This window comes from Diabrotica undecimpunctata, chromosome 10 (genome assembly GCF_040954645.1).
Source record: "Diabrotica undecimpunctata isolate CICGRU chromosome 10, icDiaUnde3, whole genome shotgun sequence".
NCBI classification, from domain to species: domain Eukaryota; kingdom Metazoa; phylum Arthropoda; class Insecta; order Coleoptera; family Chrysomelidae; genus Diabrotica; species Diabrotica undecimpunctata.
Window position 1 is genome coordinate 37,530,306 of NC_092812.1, and position 17,800 is coordinate 37,548,105.

The 17,800-nt window shown below is 32.0% G+C and overlaps 1 protein-coding gene and 1 long non-coding RNA gene across 6 annotated transcripts in view; one reads left to right on the forward strand and one right to left on the reverse strand.

The window, feature by feature from the left end:
- The first annotated feature begins 904 nt into the window (after positions 1–904).
- Positions 905–7,561, forward strand: LOC140452427 (uncharacterized). 5 transcript variants are annotated; one of them, XR_011952188.1, is made up of 4 exons: positions 905–1,055; positions 2,909–3,044; positions 6,665–6,790; positions 7,418–7,561. It is a non-coding gene; the product is annotated as an uncharacterized lncRNA (long non-coding RNA). The 5 variants fall into 5 exon arrangements; XR_011952186.1 differs by having other exon boundaries at positions 1,006–1,295; XR_011952187.1 differs by having other exon boundaries at positions 1,006–1,223.
- Positions 7,562–14,001: 6,440 nt separating this feature from the next.
- The window catches only part of LOC140451685 (uncharacterized), a 28,915-nt gene continuing 25,116 nt past the window's right edge, over positions 14,002–17,800 (reverse strand). Inside the window, exons 9-10 of the mRNA XM_072545529.1 lie at positions 15,598–17,265; positions 14,002–15,075 (exon numbers count right to left, since the gene is read on the reverse strand). Of these exons, the coding sequence (XP_072401630.1) occupies positions 14,072–15,075; positions 15,598–17,265 (2,672 nt within the window). The 3' untranslated portion in view covers positions 14,002–14,071. The remainder of the gene's footprint in view (positions 15,076–15,597; positions 17,266–17,800) is intronic.

Below are 17,800 nucleotides of genomic sequence, written 5' to 3' on the forward strand. Positions count from 1 at the left end.
TTGTCTTACTCCACGATGTATAGGTATTTCTTTCGATTTTTGTTGGTCTATTCGTTATATTGGTTTCTGATATCGGTATAGATTGGCAATGATTGTCACGTCTGGTGAATCTCCTGGTGGAAAAATGATCGTTTTTAACTTAAACGAGTATATTTTGAAATCATAATTAGATAAGACATAGCTTTGTAGTATAATATTGGTTAATTTTTGGGTTTGTGCTTTAGAATAATTATTGTATAAAAATAGTTCGATTAGGTTGTACTACAAGAAATTTCAAGACAGAAAATGTATTTTGGTGAGTATTAAAGCCTATTAATTTAGACTCTACCTACCATCTTCAATATAATAAATTGAAATGACATCCTATCACCCTCTAAATGTGATTTGATGTACTAGATATTGCTTTTTAGTTTAATTATGCACAAAAGTACATAAGCAGTAATTAGTTAAATAAAAACTTTCACTCACTAAAGTGTAATATAAGGCGGGATAGGTATCTTTTTTTGTAATTATTGTTTTGACATAAAATAATCCTTTTGGTTGCTTATAAGTTTAATATGATGAAGTAAGTTCCAAACTTCATTATTCCATTACAAAAATCATAAATAAAGCTAATATAAACGAGTTATTTAAAATTTTCTTATATGCAGTCAAGTGTAATTTTCACATTCTTGCCCCCTTATTTTTTTACACCGAAAAGAGTGCCTTCCAGTCTGCTTCATTTCGGAGTTGCACTTCTAGATAGACCTTCATCGCAACGTGACACTAGCCAAACAGTAGTGCAAGTGACATGGGAGAAGTGGGAAGTACGTTTTGTTGATTCCAAGCGTTCGTAATGGCGGTGGCGCTACAAGTAACGCTGTTCTATGGACGTTCTTTGTAGCTACCTTCAGATGCTTCATCCCAACGTCCTCTTGACACTGCCAAACAAACAGTAGCAGAGAACTATGAACACAGTGTTCGTACTGTTTAATTGTTTACTGTTCGTGTTTCGTGTAGTTCTCTGACAGTAGTGCAAGTGACATAAGACAAGTGGGAAGTATATTTTGATGAATGTTAGTTCATAGATGTCAATATTTGATCCATTAAATAAAGTATAAGCATTAAATTGTAGAATAAAAATTACCAAAATGGTAATTTCAATATAAATAATGTAAACTAGTTATGTGAACAATTCTTTGCTACTTTCCCTTCTATTGAGTGGCAAAGTCCATGAAAAAAATGTGAGCAAGAATATAACAATAGAAAATAATGAAAAAAATTGTCAACATTTTAAGAGACAGTTATTTTGAATGGTATTTTTTTTAAATTAAAGAAGATAATTTTGTCTCTCCTGTTTCTGTTTATATTAAAAATATTAAAATGATAGAATCATAATTATTGCCTTATTTAAAAATTTATTTTAAAGGTTAAATACTTATCAGTAATGAAGTTTTCAAAGTAGGATCTGTTAAAATGAAAGTCTCTTAATTGTATTGTAATGACATTACCATCTATTATTTGGTAAATGTTATATTTTAATCAAGTCATTATTTTTGTTTTCCTTCTATTCTATTTAAAATTTTTGACCTGATTATGGATCCATGTCATGCAAAGTGTTTTATCAAGAATACTTTTATTTGTGAAATGTAAGATGAATTTTTTCTTCATTTGTATAAAATTTTTTGGGACACAATGTCTATCATACCCAAACAAAAATTTGAAACCCATTTCTTTAGATATCATACTAAAAATACCCAATATTACTGTGATCACGCCCTTATTGTAAACATTTGTTTGATTACTATTTTTTCCTGCATTAATTTTCATATGCAATACAGTACAGATAGTTTACAATTTAGACAAACACAATCACTTATTACCTGATAAATATTCCTGAAAATTACAACAAGCTTTATTATGACAATTTTCAAATTGGTACCACTTTGTGTATAAGCCAGTGGACTTTGGTAAACATTTGCTGCTTTTTAAGTAAATTCTTCCAATTCATGGTTTGAAAAAGTGTGTTCTTAATGTCCTATAGAGTGTCACTAATAGATATTTGTCTTTTATTGACTTTCAAATGGTATCCTGAAATTTCACCATTGTTAAGATTATGTTTTTGTTTGGTGTCATTTGCTTGAATAACAGTATGCAAGTTCTCTTGTAAATGTTGTTTTATGTGTTCATCCTTCTGTTGCATCATATCATATTTTTATTGTTTACACTGGCTCAATTTTTTTTAACATGAGTTTCATTTTACCAATAAGTGGATTATGATGTGACTTGATGTAAGGTTCCTGGGTATATTTTGACTGATCTTTTTAGACTATATAGTAGTACAGTATCGTTTTGTGAAATGCTACATTTACTCAGTGCTATGTTGTGGAGACTTATACAATAAAATTTGACTTCATAAATCCCTTTGAGGCTTTCGAAATATGAGTGTTCAAGAGAATACTTAAAATTCCCTAGACTGATTATATAAACAATTCACAAATCAATTAAATTGTGAAGCAGTAATGTTTAATTTCATTTGAGGTGAAAATTAGGTGGTGATTTTCCCCAGTTTTTACCAAAAAAGGGACTAACTTTATTTTGAGTTTAACTCACTTAGTTTTGAAGCTAGAATCTTTTTAAGGAACAAAAATAAAGCTATTTTAAAAACTTTAAAAAAGTTTTGATGAGTTTGCCGCAGAAAGTGCTTCATTTTGTAGTTATTTCCTGTTAAAATATTTAATTTAGAATTTGACAAATAAGAACTTACATTTCATGAGCTAACAAATTCTTGTTCTGCTTAAAATTCACCCAGTAGGGATCTGCACTCATTTCCCATTTTAATTTTGGCATTAATCAAAGTTAGATGTTTTTTGGTGTTCAAATGTATAATTTACTATAAAATTAATACATTATACAATATTTTTTGCAGTTATGGAAGAAAGTCTCATGAATCAACAACTGCTGTGGCTCTTGAGGGAAAATTCAATGGAAACAATAGTGACAGCGATAATGTTCTAATAATGATAGGAATAACATTTAATGGTTAATTTCAACTTACTTTACAGGTTAGTACAATATTTTGTATTTAATTTGTTAAGTGTAAATGAAATTTTTTCACACATATATTTACCAGGAAAAATGCAAAAGCATATCTATCAGATAAGATAATATATTATAAAATATAGTATTTTCAATTTTTACATTTATATTTGTAAGGTATAATGAAGCAATTGCATACGTTTATACTAGAACAGAATACTTTTTACAATCATTTCATTATCCAAAGTTATCATTTGTGTTTTTTCTTTTTGTAGTGATGTTAAGACTATAAAATAATTTCTAATTTCTCTTCATATGTTTTTTAATCTTTTTTTTTTCTAAAACTCACTCCATCTATTTTTTGTATCTTCATAAGTTTCAACTGTTTATATGTAAATTATATGAATTATTATTCAAATTCCTAATTCCATGCTACGTTTTTTAATTCACTGCTTTATTTCTGCATTTCAAAAGCTGTTTGTTTCTCTTTATTGTTTTCTTGATTATCCTGCATACTTATCTAGTTATATTTATGATAATTTCTTTTAAAAAGTTCAATAACAGCTTCAAATTTTCTTTAATCTGTCAATTTATTTGTATTTTCTAACTTTTGTGGGATAGGTATCTATTTTGTAATTGTTTTGACATAAAATAATCGTTTTGGTTGCTTATAAGTTTAATATGATGAAGCAAGTTCCAAAGTTCCAAACTTCATTAGTCCATGACAAAAATCATTAATAAATATATAAATATTATAAATAAAATAAATAAAGCTAACATAAACAAGTTCTTTAAAATTTTCTTATATGCAGTGTAATTTTCACATTCTTGCCCCCTTATTTTTGTCCACAAAAAAATGCTTTCCAGCCGGCTTCAATTCTGTCTTAATATCATTTGGAGTTGAACCTCTAGATAGACCATCGCAACGAGACACAAGCCAAATAGTAGTGCAAGTGACATGGAACAAGTAGGAAACATGTTTTGCTGATTCCGAGCGTTCGTAATAGTGGTGGCGCTACAAGTCACGCTATTGATGTTCTTTGTAGCTACCTTCATCCCAAACGTTCTATTGACACTGCTAAACAGTAGTGCAACTGACGTAGGACAAGTGGGTAGTATGTTTTGCTGATTCCAAGCGTTCGTAATGGCGGTGGCGCTACAAGTCAAGCTGTTCTGTGGACGTTCTTTGTAGCTACCTTCATCCCAAACGTTCTATTGACATTGACACTGCTAAACAGTAGTGCAACTGACATAGGACAAGTGGGTAGCATGTTTTGCTGATTCCAAACGTTCGTAATGATTGTTACTTGTTATTGTTATGAATATGAATATTTATGTATGTATGTCAATCATAGATGCATAGATAAGAGGTTAGTGCATAGATTTAGATTTATAGATATTAATATTTGATTCATTAAACAGCATCAAATGTAGAATAAAAATTACCAAAATGGTAATTTCAATATAAATAATGTTATGTTAGTTATGTGAACAATTCTTTGCCACTTTCTCTTCTACTGAGTGGCCAAGTCGATGAAAAAAATGTGAGCAAGAATATAACAATAGAAAATAATAAAAAAAGTTGTCAACATTTTAAGAGACAGTTATTCTGAATGGTATTTTTCTGGTGTTGAAGAATTAGATAGCGAGTATCTCTAATCCCGCATGGGTAAAAAATCTTATTTAATAATATCTACTACCATTGATTATAAACCACCCACCCATGATATGAATTAAAGAAGATAATTTTGTCGCTCCTGTTTCTGTTTATATTAAAAATAATTTAAAATATTAAAATGATAGTAAGAATCATATAATTATTGCCTTATTTAAAAATTTATTTTAAAAGGTTAAATACTTATCAGTAATGAAGTTTTCAAAGTAGGATCTGTTAAAATGAGTCTCTTAATTGTATTGTAATGACATTACCATCTATTATTTGGTAAATGTTATATTTTAATCAAGTCATTATTTTTGTTTTCCTCCTATTCTATTTAAAATTTTTGACCTGATTATGGATCCATGTCATGCAGAGCGTTTTATCAAGAATACTTTTATTTGTGAAATGTAAGATGAATATTTCCTTCATTTGTATAAAATTTTTTGGGACACAATGTCTATCATACCTAAAAAAATTTGAAACTCATTTCTTTAGAAATCATACTAAAAACATTTGTTTGATTACTGTTTTTTCCTGTATTAATTTTCATATGCAATACAGTACAGATAGTTTACAATTTAGACAAACACAATCACTTATTACCTGATAAATATTCCTGAAAATTACAACAAGCTATATTGTGACGATTTTTAAATGAGTACTACTTTGTGTATACGCCAGTGGCCTTTGGTAAATGTTTGCTGCTTTTTAAGTAAATTCTTCCAATTCATGGTTTGAAAAAGTGTGTTCTTTATCTCATATAGTGTCACTCCGGCACTCTGGTCTTCCTCTTCTACTCTTCGTAGAAACATCCAAATCAGCAATTCCTTTTATTGGGTAATTAATGTCTTAACATTTAATATATCTGAACATTCTGAACCTATGCTTTCCTATTGCGGCATTAATTGGAGCCACCCTTATTCTTCTTTGTAACTCCACTCATTCATCTACAAGCTATTTTATTTTTACCACATGCATTTGTTGTTTCTTTTTCTTTTTAACTGCCAATAGTTTTATAGAATTTTCCCTTCATTTTCACGGGACTTTTTCTGTATCACCACTTCATTCCACCTTAATTCTATTGCATGTATCACCATCTATTTCCCCATTACTCTGTATTACTGATACTAGGTACTTAAGCTATTACTTTTCACAATTGTTTCACCATTCCAAAGTTATCATTTGTGTTTCGTCCTTTTGTAGTGGTTTTAAGACTATAAAATAAGTTTTGATTTCTGTTTAGATGTTTTTTTTTTATTCTAAAACATCATTCGATCTATTTTTTTGTAAGTATCTTCATAAGTTTTAACTGTTTATATGTAAATTATACGAATCATTATTCAAATTCCTAATTACATGACACTTTTTTTAATTTCCTGCTTTATTTCTTCATTCCAAAGGCTGTTTGTTATCCTTTATTGTTTTCTTGCTTATCCTGCATACTTATCTAGATGTATTTATGATAATTTCTTTTAAAAAGTTCCATAACAGCCCCAAATTTTCGTCAGTCTGTCCATTTATTTGTATATTCTAACTTTTGTGTGATTGCTGTCTTGTACAGCAGTGTAATTTCTCATTTTTTTTATCTATAAAGCTTGATTCTATTCAAATAATTTAATAATTTTTTGGTTTATCTTTTAGTAGTTTGCCATATTTTCTTTAATTTTGTTTTTCTTTTCTAATAATACTTAATTAAATATGTACCTACATAGAAGTAGAAGGTACCTTGAAGTCAGGCAATTACAAATACAGTAAAGTGAAATGATGGTTGTATATACTGCAGTATGGAGAAATTGAGCAATTTGAATGAGACAATTACAAATAGGAACAGGTGAAATGGTGGCTACCTAGATTACAGTATCATTAACTTTTGTGTATTATTTTATACTTTATGCACTCTGCTTAGTAGTAGATAGTAATTTTATTAATTAATGTTTTGATACTTTGGACAAATACATATATTATACCTAGTTATATTTTTTACAGTTAGAAGAGAAGGCATGGAGTCAAAAACTTACAAGAGAAACTACTGAGGCATTGAGAGAAGGAGCTGAAACAAATGATGGCAATAATGGTCCCATTTGAAGACTGAATCAGACTGCTTTAAATTACGTTAGTATTATATTTTATCCTTCATTTTTTAAATGGAAACCATATTCCTCACTAATTGTTTTCTTGGAAAGTTGCAATTCTGTTTTAGACAAAATTGAGTCATAAGCGTTGGCAGTTCGGTTAATGGAAATGATAGAACGATTCAAAACGAACATTTTAAGCTTTGGTAATTGTTTCTATGTTAATTTTTTGACGAGATATTGAAATGCGCTCTGGAATGCATTATGCAAAGTTCCATATCTTGGTCAATAAATTAACATCGAAACATTTAGAACTATAAGTTTTCTATAACTTTCACTAGCCAGATTTTTAGTTTATAGCTTAATTTTGGTTAAATCTTTTATAAAAAATTAATTCGCAAGTTTTTAATGACTTTTAAACATTAATTGTTATAACTTTTGTATTAATGAACATAAAGTAATTTTGCAAAGAGTATATATAACTGCTTTTTCTTTAATACAATATGTTGCTATAAATCTACTAGTAATATTAGTAGTGAGTTTCTTCATTAATTTGTTCGGGAAGAGTTGATAAGTAGAATTTAAGACAGAGCATATATTTTTATCTAAAAATAGTCGTAATTAGGTATATAAAGTTCTTTTCTAATTGCTCTTTTATTATTTGCAGATAACTAGGAAGCGGTCATCAAATACCAGAAACATCCTGCCGTGACTACAAGCTAGACAGCTAATTTTAGATGAAAAGTATTGTAAATAATATAAATTAATAATTTGTAAAACAATATTGTTCCCAATAAATATGTCTCATAAATCAATGGTATTATTTCCTAAGATATCCCAAAAATAATTTAAAATCAATTCCAAATTCGGCCTGCAAAATCTATAATAATCGTACCCTTGGACTTTTGTTCAAGAGATGTGGACTTTTAGATGATTTTCTTCAAACAGGTTCGTCTATTAATTCACTCTTTATCATTTCTGCTCTCCTGGTACTAAATTTTTAAAATAGTGGATTTTTAAATGATTTCTGTCAAACAGGTTCATCTTGGGTTAACCCTTTGCGACTTCTGCTCTCCTGATGCTAAATTTTAAAACATTGATTTTTAAAAGATTTCGTCTAAGGTCAATCTATGGACTAACCCTTTGCCATTTCTGCTCACCTGATGCTAAATTTTAAAACATTGATTTTTTAAAAGATTTCGTCTAAGAAGGTCAATCTATGGACTAACCCTTTGCCATTTCTGCTATCCTGATACTGAATTTTAAAAATTATGTATTTTTAGATGATTCCTTCAAGCAGGTTCATCTATTAACTCACCCTTTACCATTTCTGCTCTCCTGGTACTAAATTTTAAAAATTGTGGATTTTTAGATGATTCCTTTAAGCAGGTTCGTCTATTAACTCACCCTTTACCATTTATGTACTCCTGGTACTAAATTTTTAAAATTGTGGATATTTAGATGATTTCCTTCAAACAGGTTCATCTATGGTTTAACCTTTTGCGACTTTTGCCCTCCTGATACAAATTTTAAAACTTGTTGATTTTTAAAAGATTTCGTCTAAGAAGGTCGATCTATGGACTAACTCTTTGCCATTTCTGCTCTCCTGATGCTAAATTTTAAAACATTGATTTTTTAAAAGATTTCGTCTAAGAAGGTCAATCTATGGACTAACCCTTTGCCATTTCTGCTATCCTGATACTGAATTTTAAAAATTATGTATTTTTAGATGATTCCTTCAAGCAGGTTCATCTATTAACTCACCCTTTACCATTTCTGCTCTCCTGGTACTAAATTTTAAAAATTGTGGATTTTTAGATGATTCCTTCAAGCAGGTTCGTCTATTAACTCACCCTTTACCATTTCTGCACTCCTGGTACTAAATTTTTAAAATTGTGGATATTTAGATGATTTCCTTCAAACAGGTTCATCTATGGTTTAACCTTTTGCGACTTTTGCCCTCCTGATACAAATTTTAAAACTTGTTGATTTTTAAAAGATTTCGTCTAAGAAGGTCGATCTATGGACTAACTCTTTGCCATTTCTGCTCTCCTGATGCTAAATTTTAAAACATTGATTTTTTAAAAGATTTCGTCTAAGAAGGTCAATCTATGGACTTAACCCTTTGCCATTTCTGCTATCGTGATACTGAATTTTAAAAATTATGTATTTTTAGATGATTCCTTCAAGCAGGTTCATCTATTAACTCACCCTTTACCATTTCTGCTCTCCTGGTACTAAATTTTAAAAATTGTGGATTTTTAGATGATTCCTTCAAGTAGGTTCGTCTATTAACTCACGCTTTGCCATTTCTGCACTCGGTACTAAATTTTTAAAATTGTGGATTTTTAGATGATTTACTTCAAACAGGTTCATCTATGGTTTAACCTTTTGCGACTTCTGCTCTCCTGATACTAATCTTTTAAATTGTAGATTTTTAGATGATTTCTTTCAAGCAGGTTCATCTATTAACTCAACCTTTACCATTTCTGCTCTCCTGGTACTAAATTTTAAAAATTGTGGATTTTTAGATGATTCCTTCAAGCAGGTTCGTCTATTAACTCACCCTTTACCATTTCTGCACTCCTGGTACTAAATTTTTAAAATTGTGGATATTTAGATGATTTCCTTCAAACAGGTTCATCTATGGTTTAACCTTTTGCGACTTTTGCCCTCCTGATACAAATTTTAAAACTTGTTGATTTGTCTAAGAAGGTCGATCTATGGACTAACCCTTTGCCATTTCTGCTATCGTGATACTGAATTTTAAAAATTATGTATTTTTAGATGATTCCTTCAAGCAGGTTCATCTATTAACTCACCCTTTACCATTTCTGCTCTCCTGGTACTAAATTTTAAAAATTGTGGATTTTTAGATGATTCCTTCAAGTAGGTTCGTCTATTAACTCACGCTTTGCCATTTCTGCACTCGGTACTAAATTTTTAAAATTGTGGATTTTTAGATGATTTACTTCAAACAGGTTCATCTATGGTTTAACCTTTTGCGACTTCTGCTCTCCTGATACTAAATTTTAAAACTTGTTGATTTTTAAAAGATTTCGTCTAAGAAGGTCGATCTATGGACTAACTTTTTGCCATTTCTGCTATCCTGATACTAAATTTTAAAAATTGTGGATTTTTAGATGATTCCAAGCAGGTTCGTCTATTAACTCACCCTTTACCATTTCTGCTCTCCTGGTACTAAATTTTAAAAATTGTGGATTTTTAGATGATTCCTTCAAGCAGGTTCCTCTATTAACTCACCCTTTACCATTTCTGCTCTCCTGGTACTAAATTTTAAAATGTGGGTTTTTAGATGATTCCTTCAAGCAGGTTCGTCTATTAACTCACCCTTTACCATTTCTGCTCTCCTGGTACTAAATTTTAAAAATTGTGGATTTTTAGAAGATTTCCTTCAAGCAGGTTCGTCTATTAGCTCACCCTTTACCATTTCTGCTCTTCTGGTACTAAATTTTAAAAATTGTGGATTTTTAGATGATTCCTTCAAGTAGGTTCGTCTATTAACTCACCCTTTACCATTTCTGCTCTCCTGGTACTAAATTTTAAAAATTGTGGATTTTTAGATGATTCCTTCAAGCAGGTTCGTCTATGGTTTAACCTTTTGCGACTTCTGCTCTCCTGATACTAACTTTTAAAACTTGTTGATTTTTAAAAGATTTCGTCTAAGAAGGTCGATCTATGGACTAACTTTTTGCCATTTCTGCTATCCTGATACTAAATTTTAAAAATTGTGGATTTTTAGATGACTCCAAGGAGGTTCGTCTATTAACTCACCCTTTACCATTTCTGCTCTCCTGGTACTAAATTTTAAAAATTGTGGATTTTTAGATGATTCCTTTAAGTAGGTTCGTCTATTAACTCACGCTTTGCCATTTCTGCACTCGGTACTAAATTTTTAAAATTGTGGATTTTTAGATGATTTACTTCAAACAGGTTCATCTATGGTTTTAACCTTTTGCGACTTCTGCTCTCCTGATACTAAATTTTAAAACTTGTTGATTTTTAAAAGATTTCGTCTAAGAAGGTCGATCTATGGACTAACTTTTTGCCATTTCTGCTATCCTGATACTAAATTTTAAAAATTGTGGATTTTTAGATGACTCCAAGCAGGTTCGTCTATTAACTCACCCTTTACCATTTCTGCTCTCCTGGTACTAAATTTTAAAAATTGTGGATTTTTAGATGATTCCTTCAAGCAGGTTCGTCTATTAACTCACCCTTTACCATTTCTGCTCTCCTGGTACTAGATTTTTAAAATTGTTGATTTTTAGATGATTTCCTTCAAGCAGGTTCGTCTATGGTTTAACCTTTTGCGACTTCTGCTCTCCTGATACTAATCTTTTAAATTGTAGATTTTTAGATGATTTCCTTCAATCAGGTTCGTCTATTAACTCACCCTTTACCATTTCTGCTCTCCTGGTACTAAATTTTAATAATTGTGGATTTTTATATGGTATATTCAAACAGGCTCTAACCCTTTGCGACTTCTGCTATCCTGATACTAAATTTTTAAAATTGTGGATTTTTAGATGATTCCTTCAAGCAGGTTCGTCTATTAACTCACCCTTTACCATTTCTGCTCTCCTGGTACTAAATTTAATTTTATTGAAGGTCTTACATAGAGTAACACTGGTCTTACCGACAACCTAAATTAATACTACTCCCATGGTGTGGTAAATTTGGCGTGTTTCTGCGCGGGAAAAAGTTGGTCATTCCTTTGAAGTTTAAAATACAATAAGTATATTATTATTGGTAGAGAAATGTAAACGAGCACATGCTTTATTCAAAAACAGTTGGATTGATAGGTTAGCCAGGGATGTATATTTATTAATATTAGATAACGATAAATTAAACAATATCTGATAAATTAATTTGTATTATTACTTTACTGTATAACTTTTCCTTTTTCACATCCGAATTAAACTTTACAAGTTTATGCAAGTACTATTACAATTAAGTGAAATATTGGTTGCCTATAGTAGCATTCTCTACCTTACATTTATTCTTCATACAACCACGTGAAATAATAATTGCTTATAAATCAAACTGCTTAAAAACTAATAAAAATTCGATTTCATTAGAATCTAGATAATAAAACGGGTACAAACGATAATACAGGTATCTGTGATACTTGTATCATGGTTATATTTCTATGAGACCAAGTAGTTATAAAGGAATTTTCAGCAAGCGACAGAGAGAACTGTATCCAAACAAGAATGACAACAGAAGTGTCCTCATGAAGAGATGAATAAAACTATTACAACTAGTTATTACAAGAAAAAAGATATCTGATATCTATATATCTGAACAAGAAATAAGCTAAACAGGATGAAAGATAACAGAGCACCTGGCTCTGGAGACATGCCTACACGATTGGTAAAACACACCCCTTTGACCTTAATACAAGAATTAAAACAAATAATGCTTATTTGATGGAAAAATACCGAATGAACGGAAAAGGGACTACTTAAGCTCCATAGATAAAATGAGAAACCAGACCCCAACAGTTATAGAGGAATAAGCGGTTTCAGCTTCTGTGGGTAAGTTGTATGGAAAAATCATTAATGCAAGGATAGAAAAAAATAGCTGTGAACTTCAAAGTTTTCGTCCAGGATCAGGTTTTTTCTTTCTTTATTGTTTTATTGGCTTACCGAGGACAAAGAAAATAAAGTTTGATGAGTTTGAATAGCCCTTCACTTGCGAAAGTTATGTCGATATGTATTTGGCTGGCCCCTCTTATAAAGGTTGGTTTGTTGATATCGAGTACTTGGAGGCCAGCCTGGGCTACCGATTCGTTTCATAGCTTTCTCTTTTCATCATTTAAGGCAGAGCCCTATTTGCTTTGTGAACTTCAATAGAACAGAGTAGTTTTCGTCCTGGACGAGGTTTGTTGAGCTCTGCCATCTTTTCTTTCTTTATTTATTGTTTTATTGGCTTGTCGAGGACATTCCAATTTTTAATGCTCTTGGATAGCCCTTCACTTGCGAAAGTTATATCGATGTATGTTTGGCTGGCCCCTTTTATGAAGGTACTTGGAGGCCTGCCTGGGCTATCCATTCGTTTCATGGCTCTCCCTTCTCATCATTTATGGGAGAGCCCCATTGTCTCTACTTTACATTTATGTGCCCGGCGATCATAATTGGTTTTTCTCTTATGGTGGGGTTCATTATCTGATCTACTATCACTTTGTATTCTCTAAACGTAATGTTTGGAGATACTTATGAGTATATAATTTTCACTCCTGACTGCTACGCACTCTAAGGTCTTTGTTTCTGAAATACACTAATCAAAAGACTTTTTTTTGGTGTCCTGCACCTAACCACCTTCCGATGTTATTTTCTTATTGCTCTATTTTGTCTTTTCTTAATCTCCTTGGTTTTTTAGATCTTTGGTGTTGTTCTTAAGGGACTTAATTTGCCCTACCAATTTCTTGAGATCTGTCTCTATCTCTCCCTTGTTCCGAGGATACTCAACAGCTCTGCGAGTTTCCTTTCTATTCCTTTTTTGGGGTTTCCCCTTTACATTTAATACTATTCTTTATAAATATGAATTGGTCATTGAGAAAAGGAAAACGACATAATCTCTGAAATGCAGAATAGCACACCTATAATGAAAGAATAGACAAATAGTATAGTATAATTTTTATCGAATACACCTTTAATATAACACATTTGTTTGATGTCTGGAGTCAATAATAATATGATCTACCATATTCACTTACTATTCTTTTTGCGTCGAATGCAAATATTTACAATGACTACATTAAGAGAAGTGGCTAGTCTTATTAACTTAATTCCATTATCATTAGATATTTCATGGATATTGTGTTTGCCTATAGTTGCCCTATGCCCTATGCCCTAACCTAACTTAACCTAACCTGTGGTTGGCCTAAAGTGTGGCTTTTTTTTATTTACGCATTGGAGTCCCCGTAATTATTTTGACATGGTTCTTTGGGCTTGTCTGGTATACAGTTTCTAATTCATCATACATTATCTGCCCATGGAGCTGGGGATTAGAAGTTTTTACATTGTGAAAGGACTCATGCCCAATGCTATGGAATGCCGTACGAGCTATACAGCCTGTAGTCAACACCCCGAGGTATAAGATTAATGGAATCCCTAATGAAGACAGATAATATTTTGAACTAATTGGTCTTTTAACTCTTTCTTGGAACTAGAGAAAGGTTGTTTGTAAGTTCTAACTTCAGAATAGAGTTTTGAAATAAAAAAATTGTTATCAATTGCAAGTTTATTTGTTATATTTTACATATTTGTTACATATGTTAGCTAAATACATAGTTTTATGCAGAACAAGATTGGGGAATTTCCAATTGAACTTTCTTGTCTTCTTGTTTGTGACTGAAGTCAGGGCTTCCTCCATTATCGATTTGTTTTTTCCATAATTTAGCTACAACGGTGTTTTTTATACAATGGGCAGGAACCTTCTTGGTGATGTAACCTTGAGCTTGGCAGCGGTTCTTGCAAGTGGGTACAACTTTGGTAGTGAAGCAAATTTCTCCATCTTGTTCTACATATCGGGTTTGATGTTGTGTGCATTCGTTTTCTGTTGATTCTTCTGCATCTTTCCAGTCTTTGGTATCTTCTTGTCTAATAACATTAATGTGGAGTGGCATATTTCTATGTACACATTCATCAGATTTTTTGGAGAATTTTTGTCTCACTTGTTGGCCTGCTTGCCCTTCAATTTCGTAGCTTTGTACGAACTTTTTGGGGTTGCTGGAATAACAGTTTTCGGGTGTTAAGGAATCCTCGTTTTGTTGGTCATTAAATTGACCGCAGATACCTCTTGTGGCACCTCTAAGCATGTCAGTGGTGGCTTCAAGTTTCACGCGATCTCCATCATAAATCAAGTCGAAACTGTTTTGTATTTTAACCTTGACTTCTCCATTAAGAAGGGCAAATACTTGAATAAGACCATTGCTAACGTCTTGACTTTCACCTACACTGATTTCTACTTGTTTTCCATTGATAGTTACACGTCCCTTAGCTTGTGTTTGCTGTTGTTCATCAGGTTTCAAAGTAATTTCAACTATTTCGAAGTTAGTTTCGGGGTTGCTCAGAAGTATTTTGACATCTTTGCCCTTTGATGATTCTTTGGAATCACGAACCAAAACTACCAAGTTGTGGGTCTGTGATTTTAACTGTTTTTCCACGGAGAAAACTTGACGTTCGTTAGACCGACGAGGAAGTAACTGTGCAACCAAGGTCCATTGTTTTGAGATGGATGCCGCGTAAGTCCAGTTGCTGAAGGTGGTAATTTGTGTTTGGTCGATAACACACACAGCTAAAATAATACAAATTTTGTCATTAATATTTAAAACATCGAGCTTTAAACGATTTGAAGAAATAATGTAAATGTATTCTATACATATAGCTATATCAGATTCATTCCATCATAATTATATATACATATATTAGCCTCAGTAAATCGACTACGAATGAACGGCTTACATTGGAATGTTATTTCTTATACGTCATGAATATTAAGGTTTATTCTGTTCATTTTCTCGTGATGCATGGGATATGTATGTTAGAAAGTGACATCGCACTTCCTGTCAATTTTCACGTTCCACGTTGCATTTAACGTAAAATGTCACATTTTTTATTAAAAGTTATATTTTTATTGGACTGAAATGCTTTTTAGACTTTTTTTAACGTTTTCTAATCAGAAATAATATGGAGCGTTTTTACCAGAGAGGCTGTTGTCTTATCGTGAAAGTTTCTTGTAAATCAACGATGTGTTTACATTAATTCTCACAATGATGTACTGAATAGTTAAAATAATAATTTAAAGGTTTATACTTACGAGTAATGGTATCAATTTCCAAAACTTTGGCCATTGCGCGTCTTGAAAGTGAGTATGATGGGTGAGGTATTAACACCTTAGCGTACTCACTGAGTTCAATGTCTCTAAAAGTAGTTTCTTCTCTGCGAGTGGCGACAGAAATGTTGGCTGATTCTAAATCTTCGTTTACGCGAGCTTGTACCTTGATGTGGCCCTTAGGTTGGGATTGTTTACGGTTGATTTCAATACTTGGGTAATATTTGAATTTGTAATGATCGAACAAAATCTCAATAGCATCTTGAACGGTAGGATCCACATTGTCATATTTCAGATCCATGTCAATTTTGTCTAAGAAATGAGCTTCGGTAGTCATGTTGACACAAGCTGGTGACTGGTTGTTTCCTACTCTCATGTCGCGTTGACACTGTTCGTACATTGGCTGTTCTTTCAAATATTCCTTACGTTTGTCGCTTCTAGATGCTCTAAGGTCTGCTTTAATGTAACCGCTTTTGTCATTTACTGAATGGAATGTCACGTCTACTTCGGATTGCGCTCTAGGTTCAATTTTAAAAGCATCTTGCAGATTCAAGGAATTTGTGTTTCCAACTTTATTAACTGCTTCTAATTTTACTTCAGTTGGTTTTCCATTTTCATTGTCGTATCTATAGTAGGCATATACGCGAGATTTTGGATCGACGTTGCTGCTTGCGATGGCCCCAGAAACAACGTATTTGACTTGTTTTGCACCTTGGAATGTAACTGAAGCATCAACTACTTGAGCTTGAACGTTCTTAATCTCAGAAGCGGCTCCCTTTAACAAATGTTCTCTTCTTTCAGATGACTTGGAAGCTTGAGCTATTTGCTGCCAACTAAGAGGTTGGTTTTCGCCTTTTTTACTGTAACTTTCATCATATCCTAACTGAACTTGGATTTTGTTTACGGACGATTGCTCAGGTAAGTATGTAATATTGAATTGACTATATTGTATGTCAGCGTCATTCCACAGGTTTCTTAAACCATCTAAAACTCCTGCCATGCCCCTATTGTAGAAGAATTGCATATCAGACATTTTAAGAGTATTTTTGTCGTGTGCCATTTGAACGTGGAAGGCTAAACCAGGTTCTTTCTTGCCAACAACAGTATCAACGACACGGAGATTGTTTGGTTTGATATATTGACTATGCTTTTGAGCAATTAATGTTCTGAAATCCATAATGTTTCTTCTGGACGTGTAAGGCCAGGTACTGTAGTGGAACAAAGGAGCATTCCTGTGGATTTCTTTAGGTTCGATGTTGAGTTTCATCTCGTTTTCTTTTAGATTAAGTTCAAAAGTTCCACTGACGGGTACATGCACCTGCATAATTTTATCAAATCCTGAATAGTACTGTTGACGGTCAAATGGTGTTACAAACGAAATATGACCTTGAACTTTTCTGCCAATAGTAACACTGAGTTCGGATTTGATTTTAACCAAGTCTGGTGTTTGGATCTTTCCATTTTGTGACATTTGTGGCTGAGCAGCAGCTCTTATCTTACCAGCTACTCTAAAGAACATTGGTGCATCATAGTTGAATACGAAAGGTAGACCCATTTCAGTTGGAATGGCTACGATAACGTCGTCTCCGTTTATCAGTTTGACGTAATTCATTTCTCGTTCAGTGTTAAGTGCTTTTTCTAAACGTTCAAGAGCTACAAAAATAATAAACTGTTAATATTGGTACCAAAATGAATCGAAATGAAAATGAACAGCAACATAAATGAGAAGATAAAAAAATGGTTAACGTGATTAGTAAAGAGGATGAGAGAAGACAGCTCTGCAGGATTTCTTAATAGAGGATTGGTTGTAAGGAATAACATGAAAATTGGTGTTAAAGAGACTCTATATTAGATACGAAAATATTAAAAGCAACAGCAAAAATAACATAAACAAAAAAAAACCATAGCAGAATGATACAATGGAAAATGGGTCATACAAGGAAGCAACTTTTAAAAAAACACAACGAAGGGTAAATAAAATATGCAGAAGAGATGAAAGAAAATTAGAAAATGATAAAAAATGGAACAGAACCTTAAACCTATTGATTTAAGGGAAGCATATAAATATGTTAGGAAATAAGAGGATGATACAAATGAATAAGTTTGTGTAGAAACCAAGAAAGAGAGATAATCAGCGAACCAACACAAGTAAAATCAGTTTAGAAAACCGATTTTTAAGTTCTGCTAA